General features: G+C 39.1%; 1 protein-coding gene across 1 annotated transcript in view; it reads right to left on the reverse strand.

The window, feature by feature from the left end:
* Positions 1-20239, reverse strand: part of ABCA4 (ATP-binding cassette, sub-family A (ABC1), member 4) — a 79367-nt gene that overhangs the window by 20925 nt on the left and 38203 nt on the right. The window contains exons 17-30 of the mRNA XM_010582658.1: positions 19103-19307; positions 16375-16473; positions 14963-14971; positions 9302-9479; positions 7815-7946; positions 6338-6477; positions 5398-5535; positions 4946-5133; positions 4057-4147; positions 3245-3450; positions 2766-2814; positions 1999-2240; positions 1440-1564; positions 28-126 (exon numbers count right to left, since the gene is read on the reverse strand). Coding sequence (XP_010580960.1) covers positions 28-126; positions 1440-1564; positions 1999-2240; positions 2766-2814; positions 3245-3450; positions 4057-4147; positions 4946-5133; positions 5398-5535; positions 6338-6477; positions 7815-7946; positions 9302-9479; positions 14963-14971; positions 16375-16473; positions 19103-19307 — 1901 coding nt within the window. The remainder of the gene's footprint in view (positions 1-27; positions 127-1439; positions 1565-1998; positions 2241-2765; positions 2815-3244; positions 3451-4056; positions 4148-4945; positions 5134-5397; positions 5536-6337; positions 6478-7814; positions 7947-9301; positions 9480-14962; positions 14972-16374; positions 16474-19102; positions 19308-20239) is intronic.

Genomic DNA, 20239 nt, shown 5'->3' on the forward strand with positions numbered 1-20239 from the left:
TTCAAGAGAGATTAGCTAGCTACTTACGGAAGAAGCTGATTCTTCATGCAGCGATTTCCAAATCCTGGTTTATTCAAGAAAGCATCAGTGAGGGAGGTCATTTGCTCACTGCCAGGACGCTCATTGCTAAGTGAATAAGAAAGGACTTCATAAATTTTTTTTTCAAACTATTGTACTGGAATACACATGGCAACTGGTGAAGGACAGCCATATGGTAGAACCAACTGCCCCCCTCCAAATGCTAATAATGCAATTATTTTAGTTATTTATGCAAAACCCCAGAACCTTCCAAGATAGTTAACAGGCTAAAGCAATGGTCCTTTTCTCCTAATATTAAAGGATGACTTCCGACATAGTCCTATAGCAATATTCTCCAAAAAAGCTTGAATCCACATTTCTACCCTCTCCGCCCTGTCACACTCAGTAATAAGATGAAAAACATATTCCGCATCTTCATTTGCTGAGGCCAAAGAGACAATGCTGCTAATAGTGAAGCATCTGCAACTAACAACCTAATAACATTAGACTACAGAATATTGCTAGTGCCAAGTGTTATACAAGTATGAATATCAAACTGCTCCAACACACTACCATATGTAAATTAAATTAAAGATTCATGTGAATTTTCAGTATGAAACTCTAGTAAAATGCTTCAGAATTATTGCCTTCAGTTTTGTTGCTTTCTGCTAGTTGTGATCTAGTCTAGGACTTAAACGCTTTTTATAAATTTCCTCTGCATTGCATATGTTTTTAATGGGTGCAAGTTCAGCTTTGGAATACGTGGAAGTGAAGGTGAAGCAAGTATTCAGGAGAGCAGAGAGGAATTGTGCAGTGATCTGGAAAGAACAGAACTGAAGCTTCTATGAACAATGAAAGGAGACAAAGTGCTAGTGGACAAAAAAAATTCAGACCCAGCCAAAGGATACTGTGTGGGGAGAAACTGCTAAGCAGCAGCATTAATAAAACCTAAGAGTCTCTGCTTTTATCTTGTTTCCATAACTTTGCCCAAATACTGTACTAACTATAAATAAATCTACCACAGGTCAGCAGGTAGGCTTGAATCTCATTGTTCTCTAAGATTATGAATACAGCAGTAGTTCAATGGCATATCAGAAATGGTCAAATTTCTTACTGTCCTGGATCTCCTGTTAGGCAGGACATAACTTTGTAAGTGTTAAGCCCATGAATTCAGGTAGGAAGAGGAAAGTACCAAAGATAGCAAGATATTTGAAGGACTATTGGTTATTTTCCACTTGCTGTATCTTCCACTTGCATCAATTTCATGCTATTTTAAATCTGCCAATTCCAATGGAGTGAATCCTTTTTTATACCACATAGAGTGAGAAACGCCCAGTAAGACAGGGCCCCGTGATCCTAAATGCTAGGAAGGAAAGGTTGTATATATGGCAGATGTACTTTTACTCAGTGATTCCTCTTACCTGAAGAAAGTAAACTGTTGTCCATAGATCCAAGGGTGTAAGGTTAAGGCAGGATATTCTCCAAACGGAGGAATAATGACTGAAAGTATTAAAGACAGCAACACAAAACTAGCAGGGAGAACAATCTGCAGGGAACATGAAAACATCACACTAGGTTATTAGACATAATATATTAGAGTGACACTGTACACACCTCATAATATATACAAACAAAGGAGGGACAGCAGGAGCACACAGATCAGATCTAGTTTAGCTCCTGAACACCAACAATTTAATTTCAATTGCTTTCAGTTAAGATTCTGGTTGTCACAGAAATGTATTAGGTTAAAAATAAAATACTGTGCTAGTAGTGATTGAATCATGAACTTGGACTCTAGGCAGAAAGAAATAGAATACGAGGCAGAAGAGTTGGAATCATAATTAGAACAGTTAGGGACCATTACATTACATTGTTACCCATTTGCAACACCTCTGTTGCTTTGTATAGAGACATTGCTGGGAAAGACAGTGTTGAGAATGTTGTGGGAAAGAGTCAAGAACAGCACAAGTCAGGCAATACCTGGGCTAGGAAGTCCTTGTGGCTGCGGGAGGCATGGTGGAACCGTTTGATGAGCAGTGCTTTGATCTGCTGACATACAAGCTGAAAACCTTTATACTGTCGGGACCCTTTGCCTTCATTTTGATCTCCTGCTACGCCTGCTGGCATTCGAGAAGCGTCATTAGTTTTCAGTGCAGTTTGTTCAGCTGGTTTGTTCTCAGTAGAAGTTTTGCCAAGAGTAGAACCATTTTCTTGAGTGTATCCTAGGTTAAGATGAAAAGGGGCAGAGAAGACACCTTATCCTCCATATATGAGGGTAGCATAAACATTTTAATGAGCTCCGGATTTTACCAACTGTATATATCACATCACCAGATTGCTTTAATTACAACCGTTGCACTGTGGCTATATCTAGTAGCATCATATAGGTTAACACTCCTCTTACTCAGCAGGATGAACAAGTTAATTATGTACGTAGTTTATGAACTAATGGTCAGCAAAGTACTTTTATAAAACTACTAAAACCATTGACATCTGGAGGCCTGACACTCTACTTTTATTTACATAGTTAAGAACCTGATCCAATCTAAATAAAAGTCTTTCTGCTGACTTAATCTCATTTTTCAGATATCATGTCAGGCCCCCAAAACAGGTATTTGCTGAACAAATTTATTTTGGCAAGAACACCATACAAAGACTGAAAGTTCTGAGGCTCCTCTTTACTTGGCGTTCAGAATACAGAACAGTCCCAAGAAAAGTTTATCAGATACTGATTCATGGATCCATACCTGCTTTTTGCATTCCAGGGTCAGCTTCTGCTGTGACCTTTAAGAAAACCTGCCATAGACAAACACATCTCCTGGTTAGGAATAGAACAGGTACAATAACCTGACCTCTGGAACACTATACATTATCCTTTAACGTAACAGAAAAAAATTTAGATACATTTTCAGTACTCCTGCTTATTACACAATCAGAGGTCTCTTATGAAGTACATAAAAAAAATAAAGAAACGAATAAACTGAGATACAAAGAAAGACAGATTTCAGGCTAATGAGTCATGTTCCACAAGGCTAACATGAAGTAAGGCTTGGATCCTTTCTCTACACCCATCCCAAAGACTTTCTGAGTATGCCACAGCATATGTGACTAGGTTTTGAAGAAGATATTAGGAATTAGTAAGATTACCTGTTTAAGAACAGGAACTGTCTCAGAAAACATTTTGGGGACTGATTATAAGATCAGCAGATATTTTAATGTCTGTTACCTCTTCAAGTGGTGTGTCTGAAACTCCAAAACTGCTGAGTCCCAAGTCATCCAATGTTTCCTCCAGTTCTCTGAAGAGACTGGCATAAGATCGCTGTTTAAAGTGTTTATTGGGCAAAAGGTAAATGAGTTCCTGACCAATGCTTTCAATTAATTTTGCTTCTGGGATATGATGATGAATTACTTCTGCTAGCTCATTCAGATCTCCTGTGAAAAGTCAAAACAGTGTTCAAAGAATGAATATTTAACCATGCTAAGCATGATTCAAAAGCTGTTGTTTGCACTATACAAAAGGGGACTGCTCTATTACATAACTCACATATATCTCAGTTAATTCTATTATAGACTGGGCTATGTTGCTAATTATACTCTGGAACTATGTAGCAGGAAACTATTTCAGGTCTGTTAATAAAGCACAACAAAATCTTCAGGAATATCTACTTAATTTCTTTTCTTAATGTAGAAAAGCCAAAATGACTTTTTCTGAGAAAGCCAGTTTCCTTTGCTCTAAATATGCTTTAGTTTTCATTAAAAAATTACACACTTTGGTGCAGAGCAGTTCAAAACTCAGTCTATACTTCTAAAGCACACAAACTTCCAGTTCATCATCTGTACCTGAGACCACATATACATAAAAAAGGAGCAATGGTAAGCCAAACCACAAAGAAACCTTATCAAATCCATGTTACAATATACATGTTAGACACAAGTACTGAAGAAGTGGGCCTCAGCAGCACTGATCTGTAAAATGAGATTACAGCATAACAGGGGACATAGCTATGTGCTGGAATGCTGAATCACCCCACTTCTTACCATCCACTTCCTGCTCTGGAGCTCCTTCTTTGTCACTGCGTGCACAGCTGGAGCAGGAGCAGGAGCACTGAGATCCGCAGCTACAAAGCGACTAGCATGGACAAGCAACAGATACAAAGATGAAAGTTCTTCAGTTGCATGCAAAACAGGATGTAAGAGTTGTCAGCCTTTGAACAGCTTGAGTCAGTGAAAAATACGTCATAACTGGAGCATCTTGAACATATTATACTGAAAGTCAGCTGAGGACTGGATTAAGCAACGCAAAAAACATAAATCCACCTGCACAAAGCATATCCGTCAGTTCTACATTGCATGCAAAATACCTGGGAAATGCGATCAGCAGTTGCCATGACTATACAGATCATGTTGCTACTAAGACTGGAAGCACTACTAACAGCAGAAAGAATCCAGATCCTTACTTTTCAAGCTATGCGATGCTGGTTTAGCTATGGGTAAATGTAGACTCTTCCAGTGTCTGTGCTAGTTACTAGACTACACCATGTTTACAACTAGTGTGCTGCAAAAGCAAGCATCAGAAAGACCTGTATATGGACAAAGGTAACTTGATTGGTAAAAGTTTAGACATACTTAACTGATGAGAATGAACTATAGACCACTGAGGGCTTCATATTCACCTATTATTTTCACCTGTCTGGCTGACTATATATATATATATATACACACACATCCAGAGAAGATTTTTCAGAGACTCATATATCCATATAATTTCATGAAGTGTCATCAAATTTTCTCATTACTTTCTTCATTTTGAAATCAATTTTGTACACAGCCTCAAGCAGCACTTAACTGCTTTCTACCTTGGTGCAGTGCATGAATACGCGTAAGTATTTTTCAGATCACGTGTGCAGGGAGGGAACTACATACTTACTGTAGCCCTTCCAATTCTGGTGTTTTTCATCTTGCGAACAAGAGTGAGATAAAAACCAGACCCAAAACAGTTCTTTAGGAATACAGGAGAGCCTGAGCAGAAGAGTTTCCCTTGGGATATGATGGCTACTCTGTCTCCAAGGATGTCTGCCTCATCCATGTGATGGGTTGAGAGGATGATGGTTCTGCCTAGAAAGAACAAGGAGGAAAGTTCAAGGCATGGAGTCTCTCTCAAACTCAAAACTGTGGTTAGTTTTTTGGCAATTAATGCAGGGTTTTCTCTGCACCAGAGCCAAGTCCCAGGTTTGCCACATCCATAGGTGTCTGTTCAAAGAATCTTGTTGTATTCATATCCCACTACTCATGACAGTTTACACAGCAGGCACATGCTGCATCTATAACAGGTTTTAAAACAAAACAAAACAAAACAATTTCTACTCTCAAACCTGTTACCTGAGCGATACTTCAGCAAAAGATCCCAGATAGACCGTCTGGAATATGGATCAACTCCAGAAGTGGGCTCATCCAAGACTACCACTTTTGCTTCACCCACAAAAGCAATGGCAACAGACAGTTTCCTTTGCATTCCACCTACCAGAGGACAGACACATCCAGGAATCTGAGATAAGTTACATAAGTGCAGGGATGTAATTAACACTGCTTTTCAGTATGAGGACAAACTGATACATGTGAAACAAAACCCATCCTCGCACAAATATTTCTGCAAAGTTAAATCAATAGTCACATTTTTCTTCTGAAGTTCAGAACAGCTTTTTCAAACCTTTGTTATTTTTTTAAATATATTTTTTCATCTATGCATTGCATTTTCTGCTTCTTGCCAGAAGCAAAAGCAGGAAGATAGCAGATTTTTATGTTCTCAGGTGAAACTAGCCAACTTTTATAGTTGCAATCAGGACAAACTAATATAAGAACACCTGACTGTTTATTCAAATGAGCTGTTGAATCTGAAAGTGAAATGTGTTCAAATGCACCATGTGGATTTGTACCTTTAGAATGAAAGAAATTACTCCTACCAAATAATATAGCATTATAGAGTACTGATCCAAACAGCGGAGCAGCATGATAGTATAATATTTGAGATAATAGAACAGTTTTTTTTCTTACATTGATTTATTTTTTTATATGCTCATTTAAAGTAACAGCTTTAAGTATATTTGAATTTGTTGTATATTTATAAGAAACAGAAGCTTTAGGGACAGGTTATGCCAGCTTTACTATTTGTACAGTCCCATTTACTCTTTGGAGAGTAAAGACCTCCCCAGTGCACAGTGATGTGTCAGAATATGGCCTCAAACATGTAATTCAAACAATAATTGCCTGAAGACAAAGAAAAGGCAGCAGAAAAAGCGTCTTAGAACAATACTGTGGGCACCTGACAAATTCTGAGCCTCTTCATTCCTTTTATGGGTGAGGCCCATGTCTTCTAGCATTGTTTCCAGCTCTCTCTCAGCTTCATCCCTGGATCTCCCTTTCAGTTGAGAGTAAAACAAGATGTGCTCTGCTACAGTAAGGCTGTGAAATCAGACAGAAAGACACCAAGGCAATTTAAATGAATAAGCAGATTTTTTTCCCAAGCAACAATAAATTCACTCTAGCTTTATCTTGCTAAAGGAAGAGAGGCTGGTTTACCCTAAATCTGGATCACAGATCTTCTTTGGGATCAACACGATTCACTCAGATGTCATAGGCTCTTCCTCTGCCTTTTCAAAGCAGAACCTGCTACTAAAGGAACAGGTATAGCAGGCATCAAACTATCCACTTATGGGAATAAAATGGGAGCTAATGTAAGTAGCTGCATTATGGAAGACAGTCTGCTGTTGAGATGAACATAGGCTGCTGGCAGTGAAGCTGGAAATCACTTGCAAAGGTAGTAAATGGTTGGGTGGTAGTGCAAAATGGGTGCAAAAATACCCTGCTACTGCACTGTCTGCTCAGATTTTTTTTCTCTAGGAGGCCTAAATTACAGTGCATGAATCCCCAGGCTGAACTCCTGCAAACCCACACTGCAACAGAAAACACGAACACCAAGAGTACTGTCATTTTCCTTGGAAACTTCTTTGTTCCCACCTAAATGATGCAGGAGATTTCTACTGGAGAAGGGCAACACCTACCCCATCTGACTGTGAAGAGCTGGATATGTGCTTCTAAAACATATTTACTGCCAGCACAGTAAGAGAAAGAGACAACACAGACTTTGGGGATGTGTCAAGCATGCAGAGTGGGACCCTGTCCTGGTTTCAGCTGGGATAGAGTTAATTGTCTTCCTAGTAGCTGGTACGGTGCTATGTTTTGAGTTCAGTATGCGAAGAATGTTGAGAACACTGATGTTTTCAGTTGTTGCTAAGTAATGTTGAGTCTAAAGTCAAGGATTTTTCAGCTTCTCATGCCCAGCCAGCGAGAAAGCTGGGGGGGCACAAGAAGTTGGCACAGGACACAGCCAGGGCAGCTGACCCAAAGTGGCATAAATGGGGTATTACATACCATGTGACATCACATCTAGTATCAAACTGGGGGGAGTGGGGGCGGGGGGATTGCCGCTCAGGGAGTAGCTGGGTGTCGATCAGCAGGTGGTGAGCAATTGCAGTGTGCGTCATTTGTACATTCCAATCCTTTTATTATTACTGTTGTCATTTTATTAGTGTCATCATTATCATTATTAGTTTCTCCTTTTTTGTTCTATTAAACCGTTCTTATCTCAACCCACGAGTTTTACTTCTTTTCCTGATTTTCTCCCCCATCCCACTGGGTGGGGGGGGGAGTGAGTGAGTGGCCGCGTGGTGCTTAGTTGCTGGGTGGGGTTAAACCACGACAGACCCTTATTCTTAAAGCTAGTATAGAATGATACTTACTGATTGAATAAGATGTTGTACTGAGGGCACATGCCTAATCTGTGCCGTATGGAGTCCATGTGAGTCTGAATATCCAGACCGCCAATCAGCACAGTTCCAGAGGTAGGTGGGAAGAGGCCTGTCAGTATCGACCTGGGAAAATAAAATGAGGAAACTCCCACTCTCCTATCTTTCTGTGCCTGATTAGAAAGATGCATTGCATGATTCCACTAGATGGAGCATGACGACTTCTTGGTATGGGCCTCGATGAAACAGTTCCAGTAAAAAGCACACATATAAATACTCTTGCCCTGCTACAGTGAGAATCTTGTGGATCTGCTAATGTAATTTTTGATACACCTGTCTGTATGGTTCTGGTCTGCATTAAAAAACTGTTTTAGTCAGCTACACTGTTTCAGAGTAGTTTGTTCAGCACATTACATCACCTCTATGTACAAATGGGTCTAAAATGAAGCTCGCTGTGACCAAGATAGAGAATAATGGTTTGAGGTCTCCAGTCGCACTGACTCATGCCCTACACCTTTATTTTCTGTAAAATGGAAGGGGGCTGAATGTTATGTTGCAAATAAGTGGAACCTGTTACTAGACTTGGATGAATAATAGATTTTTCAGTTCTGAAAACTTCAAAGCAATAGAAATTTTTGTCTTTATCAGGAGAATAGAAAAACAAGTTTACAAAACATTTCAGCATATTAGAATGCTTTTATTTTGGGTCGAACATATTTATTGCGGAACAATTAAAAAATTAAAAGGCAATTTAAAGTGCATTTGAAATAAGTGTCTTTTTGAATTAAAAAAGCTTAAAAATCTACTAGGAAAAATCATAATGAAACACTTCAGTTCTTTCAACATTTGGTGAAAGACTTTGTCACAGACTCATGAAATATGTTGTTCACCAATTAATCCTACTTTGCCAAATAAAGTTCTGTATAAAGAAAATTAAACATACCTGAAGTCCAGCTTCCTGAGACATTAGGGTTCTAGGACTAGAGGAACATTTTAATCTGGACATGGATCTTGCATATATGTAACCATTTTTGTCTAAAGAGAGCCTATATTTTATACTGCTTTGCACACAGACCAAAAACCGTGACTGACTTAAAGCCAGTTAGAGAAACCAAGAACATATGGAGTGTGGTGGCTTTCAAATCTTCAGATCTTTCAGCCAGAAGATCCTTCTCCTTCATTACCTATCAGGAGTTTGGCCATGGGAAATGAATTCTGGGGAAAAGAATTGCTTCCTTCTCTCTAGACTTTCACTTGTTTTTGTCATGCATTGCCTCCCTCCCAGGGCTTTAGCTCATCCAGGATATCTTCTCTTTCCCTAGGGGCAGCATTTCCCTGTCTGGAAAAAGCTTGATGTTGTGCGTCAATCTAGCTGCAGGGGTGGTAGAGAGACAAGGGAAGAGTCAAAAGAGAAGACTGCTCCTCAGGGCAGAGCAACAGAGGACTGCCCTGGATTTGTTTTTTCTGAAATACAGACTTACATGGTCGTTGTCTTTCCTGCTCCATTGTGACCGAGGAAGGCTGTGATCTGGCCCTCATAAAAAGTAATATTCATCCCATCTATTGCTGGCTTGGGCCTGTTTGCAAAAATCTTCACCAGGTTCTGAATGCATACTCCTGGAATCAATCCTGTTGGCTCAGGCTCAAAGAAGGTATTTACTTGAAAGACAAGAAATCAAGAATGAAAAAAGAATAAAAGCACGTTTTAATCCCAGTTCCAATGATGACACATGAATAAGTGCAGAAGCAACAGCACATACCCAGTAAAATACAGCATCACGTGCCAGAGCCAGATTCTCCAGTCACACCAGTACCAAAGTGAGGCAAGATTTCTAACTGCAGTACAATTTATTTAGATTCATCCATGTATCAATCACAGGAGAAGCAAAGCCCCGAATCATAATGGTCTGTGGAGAGGTAACTCATTGGATCAGGCGAAGCTGAACATGCTTTCTGTTTTCATTGTGTAGCAGGAAGATTATTTGGGATTGTTGACTGTAGATACTTAGATAGGCTGAGAGATTACATTAAACAAGCAGCAGGTTGCCTTTCTAGCCAGGCTGAAATCTGCCATTCAAATCATCTGCCCAGCTGTGCATTCTTTTACCATGACACTTTAAAAAAAACATTTTGCCTTTAATCCTGGTAGGTGAAATTTACCCCCTTGCTGAGGCCAGCTCAAGACTTAGGCAGTACCTAACATGAGCACTACATGGGATAGCTTTCTCTCAGGATTAAAAATGTATTATTGTAAATAGCAGGATGTTTTATTGCATCAGCTTCTAGACAAAACATACTTTGAAGTAAATTAAGCCCTTGGGCAATGTGAATTATGGGAGTTGAGAAATTTAAACTAAAGACCCTGTCCACTTTTGTTTACACAGAATGCTTAAGGCTTTGTAGGGAGGCTTGTTTTGCAATTGCAGTTTACTTAAATTGTTCAGTACCCAGCAGGCCTGTGTGGAGAGCAGCCAATGCCATCTGGGTGAAACCAGCCACACCTCCATCAGTGGCTTGTATGACTATCATTATAAACAATGCTCAGGAAAAAGTCCCAAATATGTTGTAGATGAGAGAGCTGTGTATACTACAGAGCAGCTGAAATAATTCATCTAGAATGGGTAGCATTACTTTAAATAAAATTATGTTTATGACAAACTTTTCGTTTGCTTTGTGAACAAATCTAAGTTTCCTTTTACCCTGCTGGGCCAAATACAAACATCCCTGTATTTACAAAAGTTCACACAGAGTCTGGCTAGATAGTTACACATATATTGGCAATTGAGGTACCATCCTTGGTTTAATGTGTATCATGAGCTCAATTCGTATTTGCCTATAAGACTCCCTGACAAGTTCTGAGGCAAATTCTTTGATGATCTCCCCCAGTATCTGCTTTGTATCACCTGAAGGACACTGGTGGAAGGTTGAGCTCCCTTTTTTTGTGATTCATATTTCTCCATTCTGATCCTATTCCCTCAGTGCAATTTTGGACCTTTTAGGTCTTTCTTCAGAGGTGGCAGCATTTGTGGGGGATGTGGATGGGGCTTTGGTGAAAGCTCTGCTTAAAACATATCAAGCAATTAGGACAGATTTACAGTGTGTCTGCCCTGCTCTACTAACCTGTGCTAATATAGGACTGCACTAGAGTTAAGCCATTAGAACTACTCTCCATTTCCCATCCCATTACTCTTACACAAAGCACTAGCTCTTACATGAAGCCCTTTTGGAAACTGTGTCCTTGAACCATACCAGATCTGCTCCTGGCTTCTCCGCATGTCTCCCAGTTCCTGGGTGGCTAGCTGAAAGGGAAGGCAGGCTTTTTTGTGCAGTGACAGGCAAAGCCCTTCCTCTGTGGCCATAGAGCAACTGGAACCTGGGAGCTGACGCATATAGCACCAGAAAGATAAGGCAGTACTAGGAGAAGATTGGCTGAAATAACCTTTGCCCTCTGCCTGTCTTTTTTTTCTTTTGAAGTCCTGTCCTGTTTCCATTCACCCTGAATGCATATTTTCAGTGCCTACGTGAGGAGCTCTGATGACCCCAGTTTTATCTCTAGTTTTTCAAGAGAGTCAGAGTGGGTTGAGAGCTGTCTGTAGTAGTTACTTCTGCTATAGAATCCACATGCATTCCTCTGAGCATCACATACAGAAAAGTCCTCTGGCTCTCTACAAAAGATGACACTGGGACTTGAAAACAAGGCAGGTCATTCAGGAATTCTTAGGTGGTGGCTAACGTCAGCATCAGAAAAGGCTGCAGACACACACAGAGAGCACTTCAGATAAATCCCTTTGAAACCAGCCTTTTCCTACAGATACAAGACACACTAAAGATAGGCAAAAAAAAAAGTGGGGGGAGGAGGACTAAGATGGAAGAACATTTCTCTCAGCATTAAGATTTTTACTAACGTCGTGGCTCTGTTTAATTCTACAAAGTCAATGTATATGTCTCTGAGGCTTCCCTCAGCATGAACACTAACTTGCCATAGAAACAGCCTGCATTTGCATGATAAAAAATAAGTTACAGAGCTCTTCTGAAAGGCAGCTCTCTTATTCATGGTGGCTAAAATAGTCTGAGGGATTGTGAATGTAGAGGAATCAGTAAGAGGGTAGCTGGGAGAGTCAGTGCCTCCCCTGAGCTTAGCTCTGGCAGTTGCATGCTATCCTCTGCAGCCTACTGGGCTCTTGTGGTTTAACTCCAGTCACTCCTACATCTAGTTTTTTATGAAGTACAATGAGTATAGTATCTCAGAAGTACTCAGGTTGCTCTCTCTCCTTACTATTAATTTCATCTTTGTCCTGGACATCTGTCTTAGGCTTCCCCTGCTCGCCGGGTTCTTTTTCTCGTTTGTGTTTACATTGTTTGTTTTTACCATCCTTCTCCCTCTGGTTGTCAGTCTTTTCTTCTGGCTTTTCAGGTTCTTCAGATTTCTTTGTTCTGCTTTCATTTTTTTCCCCTTCCACGGCCTTCTGATCCACACAGCCTTCTGACTCCAGACTTTTTTCTATATAAACCAAATGTAACCAACATTTAATTAACCAAAATTTAATTTCCTCTTATCTTTAGAGGTGCTTTGAGGAAAAGGAGGTAGTCTAAAGCCTTGAGCTCTCCAAGAGCATTAATTATCAGGTTAGGAACACAGCACTCAAAAGCCATGTAGCTTAAAATCTGCTTCACAGGGTCAGGAACAGCTATTTAAGGAAGATGACTGACAATTTTGCAATTATAGACTCAGAGTAGAAGACCCTGACTAATATTAGGTACATGCTTTATATTTTGTCCATGCAGCTGTAGACCAAATTCTTCACCACATGGACAGAAAGGCCATACAAACATTTCCCAGACTTACAGAGAGTGAGAGGAAGAAAAACAAAATGAAAAGGTTAAATGAAAAGCAAACTCCTAAACTGCTACTTAGATTAAGAGACTAGGTGCAGGCCAGAATGCATGAGTTGGTGTTAACTTTTATACAATAATTTCTGGCTTTCCAGTTTGGTCTTAGACCTTGCTGCCATGAAGGAAAATACTCATATAAAACCACTAATGGGGACAGGCTTTAAGCAGGAAGAACAGTGATGTAAGAAGAGGGAGCCCCTGCAGGAACTGTTTACATAACACAAATTCAAGCCTGGAGTGCAACTAGCAAAATTGCAATTTATCAGATGGTCTAGGACTTAATTTTGTTGTGAAATTCCACTGTAACTTTCTGCTATAAGAAATTTTGGCCCATAAAACTGTATAAAATTACCTGGTGCACAAATAGCAACATAAACAAGTTCACCATGTCACCTAAAATGGCAAAGTGGGAGATACAAAAGTGCACTGATAGAAGTAAATTTTAAAAATATCAAGATAATTTACGAGTTTAGCTTTATTTTCAGCTGTGCATTTACATTATCCGATATTTTCTTATCCAGTTTTCTTCCCAACACATTAACCAGTCATGATAAATTAGGAAAATGCTTAATATTACCCTTGAAGGAAAGATAAGAGTTGAGAAAAGTTCTACAGTTCAAGTAAGCTGAGGCACTGAAGAGTCTTAGTTCTTCAACTAGGTAAGAATCACATGCCTCCTACAAAGGAATTAATCAGAGATGACCTTTCCAACTGTCCCTGCTTGAGAAAACCCAAGGCAATGTTTTGAAGAAGAAAGGATGAAATAAGTATCAGCACACTCAGGCTAGCTGACATAATAATGGAATAATTTAGATCAGAAGGGATTTCCAAAGATCTCCAGTTCAATCCTCAAAAAAATAGGGCCAAATCAGATTACAGTGACTATCTCCAAAAAATGAAGTTTTCACAACCTTTTTGAGAAACCTGTTCCAGTGTTCTAACTACCTTCAAAATAAATAATTTTTTTCTTATATTAAATCAGAATTCCTGTTTTCCAGCCTACATCCATTGCTTTTCATGCTTCCACTAGGCATATCTGAGAAGTCTAGCTCTATCTTAGCTTTCTCTCTTAAGGCTGAGCAGATCCAGCTCTCTCAGCATCTCCTCATATGTTATACACTCCAGCTCCTAATCAACTTGGTGGCTCTTTACTGAGCTCCCTCCGGTAACTCTATGTCTTTGTTTCAGTGAGGATCCCCAAACCGGACAATACGGTACACCACATGCAGCCTCACAAGTGCTGACTAGAAGGGAAGAATAACTTCCTCTGAACTGATGGCTATACTCTTGGCTAATAAAGTCCAGGATGCATCTGGTCTTCATAGCTACACAGGCACACTTGATGGCTCATGTTCAACATGTTATCAGCCAGACCTTTTCTACACAGCTGCCTGCCAGCCAGGTGGTGGCCAGTCTGTATTGTCCTGTGGAGTTATTCCATCCCAGACACAGTATTATGCATTTACTTTTGTTGAACTCCATGAGGTTCCTATAAAGCCAATTCTCCAGACAGTTGAGGTCCCTCTGAAGAGTTGCCCTGCACTCCACTGTTGCCTCCAATTTGGTACCTTCCACAAAGTTGCTTGTGGTGCCCTCTATCCCATCACTTAGGCTGTTAATAAAGTCCTTAAACAGTATTAAGTCCTTAAACAGTGTTAGACCCCTGCCACTAATAAGTGGTCCCCAGTTATGCTTTGTACTGCTGATCACAATCCTTTGGGCCCAACGGTTCAGTCAATTTTCTACCCACTTTAGTGTTTACTCAAGCAGCCTGTATCTCATCAATTTGGCTATCAGAATACTACGTGAATCCACCCTGAATCCCTTGCTAAAGTCAAGTTAAATGGCATCCACTGCTTTCCCTTTGTCCATTGATCCAGTCATCACAGAAGAAAATCAAACTGGTTAGGCAAGATTTGCTCTTGGTAAATCCACATTCATTATTTCCTATCACCTTGTCCTTCATGTTTTTGGGAATGGCTTCCAGAAGGATCTACCTCTTAATCTTACCAGGGACTGATAAGCATCAGCAGAACTAGGATGTGAGCTGTGGAAGGGACTGCAAGATTGCCTCATTTTTACCTCAACAGTGAACTGTTAGATCAGCTCAGTTATCTGATGTAATGTCACCTACAAAATAAACTCTAGGTTTCACTTAAGCAAAATGTTTTGTCTAGGTAATCAAAAAAATGTTATTAAAAACTCATAAAATAAAAAAACTGGCAATAAAGTAAAAAAAAAAAACAAACCTGACCCACCTGAGCAACTGAATATTTCGGGGCTTTCAAGCCTTCTCACAACCTTTAATTTGGGTACTAAGAAATCATGAGTCTGCCTTGTGTTGGAAATAAATTAAAGAACACACAGAACTTATAAGGCATTAAGGTAACCAGAAAATGGATTTAATTTCTACTAAATTTTGGCTTAAACTAAATAAATAGGAAATGTTAAAATCCTGTAAGTAACTGTGCTCCAAATCTGAGATATTCAAAGGAGCTCTGGTGCAGGATACGCTGAAATTCCACAGAAAGTCAATAAGATGTAGTGGCTGACATCTGGGTCTTCGGAAATTTTCCATTCATCTATAAACATGCTCTAAGTTCTCCTTTGGCTCTTTCCTTCTCCTTCCTGGACAGTCAAATTCTAAGCTGGTGGGCAGCATTTGCAAAGCCAAAGGAGGTAACAGACTCCATAATGTCCAGATAAGCCTCTACCATTCTGAATACCCTCACAGCGAGTCTGAAGGAAAACCTGTTCATTCCCTCAGAATGCACCAAAAGGCAAAGCCTCTTCACAAAAAACAATGTTATAACCTCCTCTTTTCTGATCAAAACATGTGAGCAGTGAATGTATTATCAACATGTTCACAGAAAGAATTAACTCCCTTCTGGTTTATAGGTATCACCAAGATGAGACTGCCTTGTCAGCAGTCTGTCTGAGTTGATGAAGGGTAAGAATGGTAATGAGAAGACTGAAAAAATTATTTCTTCATCTGTCATTTTGATTGGTTTCACTGTTACCTTGCAAATTTAAGACAGATTTCAAAACACTACCTTCAGCAAGCCTCTATTCCAGACATTAATCATCAGTCTGCATTAACTCCTATTTAAATACAATCACCCACATGTTGTTCTTAACTACTCCAGTATAAATGCACAGAAAAAAAAAATCCACAAAAGCAGGACTTTTGCACTCATCCACTTTGGTCTAAGGGTGGCATAAATTTTGATCTTGCTTACAAACACAAAGTAAACAAACTTAAATTAGTGTCAAACTAGATAGAAAAGAATCAGGTTTAGAAAAATGGGGAAGCCTTAGCGTAAATAAGATCAACATTCTATTTCATTTTGGCTCATTTCACAAATGCTGGGTTGAGCAATAAGAACTCCTTGAATGTCTCAAAAGGTGTTGGTTAGAGAGTGGGGGTTTGATGTTGCTTGTTAACCCATGCTTTAAAGGCTCTCAGATGGAACAGTGACTCACCTCTAATAACTCCAATAATAGCAGGCCACTCAAAGTTCAAAGGCACCTGCTGAGATTCCCAGTGTATAGCTGGGTGTATTTGCACCAGCCCAGGTAATGGAAATGTTATGTAGTCACCTCTAAGCGGATCAGCGGTTTTGAAGTTATTTCTAAACACCAAAGTTTTAAAAGAACTTACCATCAGCAGTTGCTGTTTTCTCAGCTTTTGGGTTTCTAGAGCCAAGCCAGTAAGATTCCTGCACAGGGAAATACCAAGGCTGTGGTAGCCCATAGTCCCCTAAAACAAAAATAAGTAGGTAAAGTGCACTTCATAAACACATTCCTTGGTAGGCACAAATTTATCTAGGTAAACTCTGAGCTATAATTATAAACATTTGCAGTCCTAGTGTTGCATATCAGAAGGTCAAACCATCCACCAAGTACCTGACAGAACAGATTTTGTTTGCGGATTTTTTTTTTGCTTTTGGACAGGAGTAAAATATTCAGAAAATATGTGATCTGATTGGCCGTACCTTTTCTTAAGTAGAACGTGGTTTAATTACAGATTGAATCTACTCCCTACATGGGGACAATCTGAATCTTCACCAACCAGGCAGCAGCTGTCAAGGAACACCCTGACTACTTAAGATAGGATCCCAGCCTCACTCAGGGATTTTCTTCTAAGGCCCACTTAACACTCGAGAGTTGACATGAGTGAAAAGCTTATTATATTTACACTTAATACCCTGGGCCTGAATTCACAACTGGCAATGAGAAAAGAGACTCTGGCTATTACTTCAGCACACAGCCTTGCAGGAAAAGTGACAACAGCGCAATCCTTTTCTTAAGCAGAAATGGGCTTTTTTGGTTACAGGTTGATTCTGTTTTGAAAATACAAAGTACAATAACATTATCAGTTCTTGTCAGGACAGACTAGAGCTAGTGCAAGTCAACACTGCTTTCCTGGATCATATTGATTTATAGAATGCAAGGATTTGAGCTGCTATGTTTAAAACTGGCATCCTTGTGAACTCAGATGTTATTGGTCTTGTGCTACTTACTCAAAATAAGTAAAGGGAATTTGTAATGCTCACTGAAAGATGGCCAGTTTTTCTCTATTGAAACCCACTGTTTATGAAAATGTCTGCTTATTTTTGACTTACCAAAAATACCCTGTATTTCAGGCAACCACTTGTACTCCCATTAGTGCACACAAACGCTCTGTCTGCATCCATAAGCAGTTTGCCTTGCACTTGTTATGGACTGGATTATACCCCTTTGAAGCTGGTGGCTAAAACAACTGCTTCTCATTCAGAATGAATGCAAAACCCAAGTAAACTCCATTATGGAGCAGAATGCTCAAATAGCCAAAGGTCCAGTGTGCCAGTGGGTGGTTGGTTGCAGAGAAAACTTGAGCAGGATCTGAACCGTACAGTTCTAAGGATTATCTAGGGAACTCATATAGTAAGCTCAAAGACTACAGCATTAATTTGGTAGGTCTGCATATGTGTGATAAAGAAATGCTGTGAGAAATTCCACAGGAACAGAGGAGCAAAAAGCCAAGGAGACCCTCAGAGCAAATACTGGGAGGAAATGAAGCTAATGAATAGAAGCCCTGGGAGGCGTTACTTTTGTGTAAAGCACTGGCTGAAAAAAACCAACTTGGATCTATGAGCAAAGAAACTCACGTTGTTTAATTCCTGCTGTGTTCATGGCAATAGTACATTGTCCATTCTTTTTTAAATAAACAGAGTTGCAACATGGGCTTCTCCAAAGAGGAACTTTTAATAAAGTTACTGCAAATCAGCTTTGAAAAGAAGTATATTAAAATTGCATTAAACTTCTTTGTGAGGACATATTTTTTAAAAACTGAAAAGGCATTAATTTGGTGTAGCATAGCTCACTTTGGTAGGGACAAAACCAAAGCATAGGTCAAACTTTAATTTCGAAGCAAAATATCCTCAGACACATCTAAAACCATTTAACAAATCCTTATCTCTTCTTGATTTGGATTAACTATCATTAGTGATGTGTGCAGACAAGCACCATCTTACCCTATACATCATTAATTTTCCTTCATAACTAGAAAACCTGCAATATCTCAAATTCTGAGTAACCACTCAAGCAAAAAAAAAAAAAAAAAAAAAAAAAAAAAAAAAAAGAAAAAAGCCATCTGCCTAGAAACACATTCTGGAACTGCAGTTCACATGTGGGAGTAATAAATTAATGAAAAGAAAGCTCACTTGCTTGGACAGCATAAGAATCTGCATTTATTATATTGTAACAATATTCAATAAGAAGCAAGATAATCATTTAAGGTACAAGGACAAACCATTTTCTCACAAAGAAAATTCCCAAACTTTTAAACTGATAATCCTTTTGTGAACTCACACTAAAACCAGGATGCCCATTTAGAAATAAAATAAATCCACACAGGAACTTTCACAGCTGCCTAGGACACAGTATATGTCTCAGAAAATAGTACCATCCTTTAAGAAACAGTTGGCCTAATGTGACCATAGTATATATGTGAACTAGAACTGTTATTTCTATATTTTCAAAAATCTTAAAAATTCTCATTAGAAATGTTTGAAATCTCTCGAAAGAAAAATATGTACACAAATTGGGTTTTAACAGATATTTTTTAAGATCTATTTTCTATTTAAATTTTAAAACAGGACTAGAAATTGCATTCTCCTTCTTACTCTTTCCTCCTTTCCCATTCTTTTCAGGACTAAAATAAGAGAAAGGAAAAAGAAAGAGAGAAAGTGGAAGCCCTGAATAAACCAGTGGTGCTATACTGGATAAGACTCATGGTCTACAATGTCAAATACCCTTTTTCTGACAGAGAAATACTCAGAGACTGATTAGACTAACATAGTTTACAACAACTACCACTACTTTGTACGAATAAGAAATTGACATACCTGGAAAAACATTATCAAGATACCAAGAAAGTATTCCATAGAGAAAAGCATCAAAAAGCATCATTTTGATGGAAAAAAGAAAACTATATTCATCTCCTTCCAAGGGACTGGTTCTGATGTTACCCCACTGTAGGCCAAGACCTTGCTCTTCGTAGCGTGACAAGTATTCTGTACCAAAACCAAAGGCTACTTGAGAGACCAAACTCTGGAATAAAGGAAAAATTACATTCAATTCAGACAGATGGACATTTTGTAAAGTAAGCACAACAGAAGATGACCTTTAGAGACTGGACTTCAAAACTTGATAATGCCTAACAAATGATCAGGGAAAAGTGGTTTCACTTTTATATTGGACTGGGATATTTAATCCTCTGAACAGTGGCAATCCTAACTATTTAGTTGTAATAGACTGAATTCAACCTTGGCTATATTTCTTTAGCTACTAGGCAACATTCACAGCTTGTTTTTTTCCATTAATGTTCAGAAAATACTATAGATGAATCTAGAAGTTTGCAGTGTACACCTTTGCCTATCTTGGAGAAACAAAGCATTTCCTAAGTGTATGGGGCAGGGCCACTATAAGTACCAAGACAGAAAGTACACCAGATGCTGAGGATAAGGAAAACCACAACCATCCCCTCCCCTGGTGTGTCTGCTACCTGGTTCTCACACAACAAACTAATAAACCAGTATAGTATCCAAACATCCTCTTCAATGTTGGATTGCAAAAAACCAGAGCAAGAAGTGATTTAGTGCTGTTTCACAGGGTATGTAGTTCAGCCAGGAATGCCAGACCTTAGGAAAATGAAGGGACAAGAGGGATCCTAACAGCAGCTTTTAGTGAGGCACTATCATAGTGTGCTAAGTAAAAAATGTTTGGTTTTCAGCAATATATTTATTGTTCAATTACTTTACTTGTCCTTAATTTTTTTTTTTTCAGGCTCCCTACACATGTATACCCCACCCCTTATCCTTTCTAATTAGCTCTTTTTCAGAGACTAACCTTTGAACAACAAATATAAGACCAAACGTATCAGGAACAGAGAAGAATATTCATGACTTGTGGCCAGCAAATATCCTTTCTTACATGGATGCTGCCTCCTTCACTTTAGGGTGAGAAGAGAGTTGTCTTTCTGC

Source organism: Haliaeetus leucocephalus, unplaced genomic scaffold (genome assembly GCF_000737465.1).
Source record: "Haliaeetus leucocephalus isolate CR32 unplaced genomic scaffold, Haliaeetus_leucocephalus-4.0 Scaffold848, whole genome shotgun sequence".
Lineage (NCBI taxonomy): Eukaryota > Metazoa > Chordata > Aves > Accipitriformes > Accipitridae > Haliaeetus > Haliaeetus leucocephalus.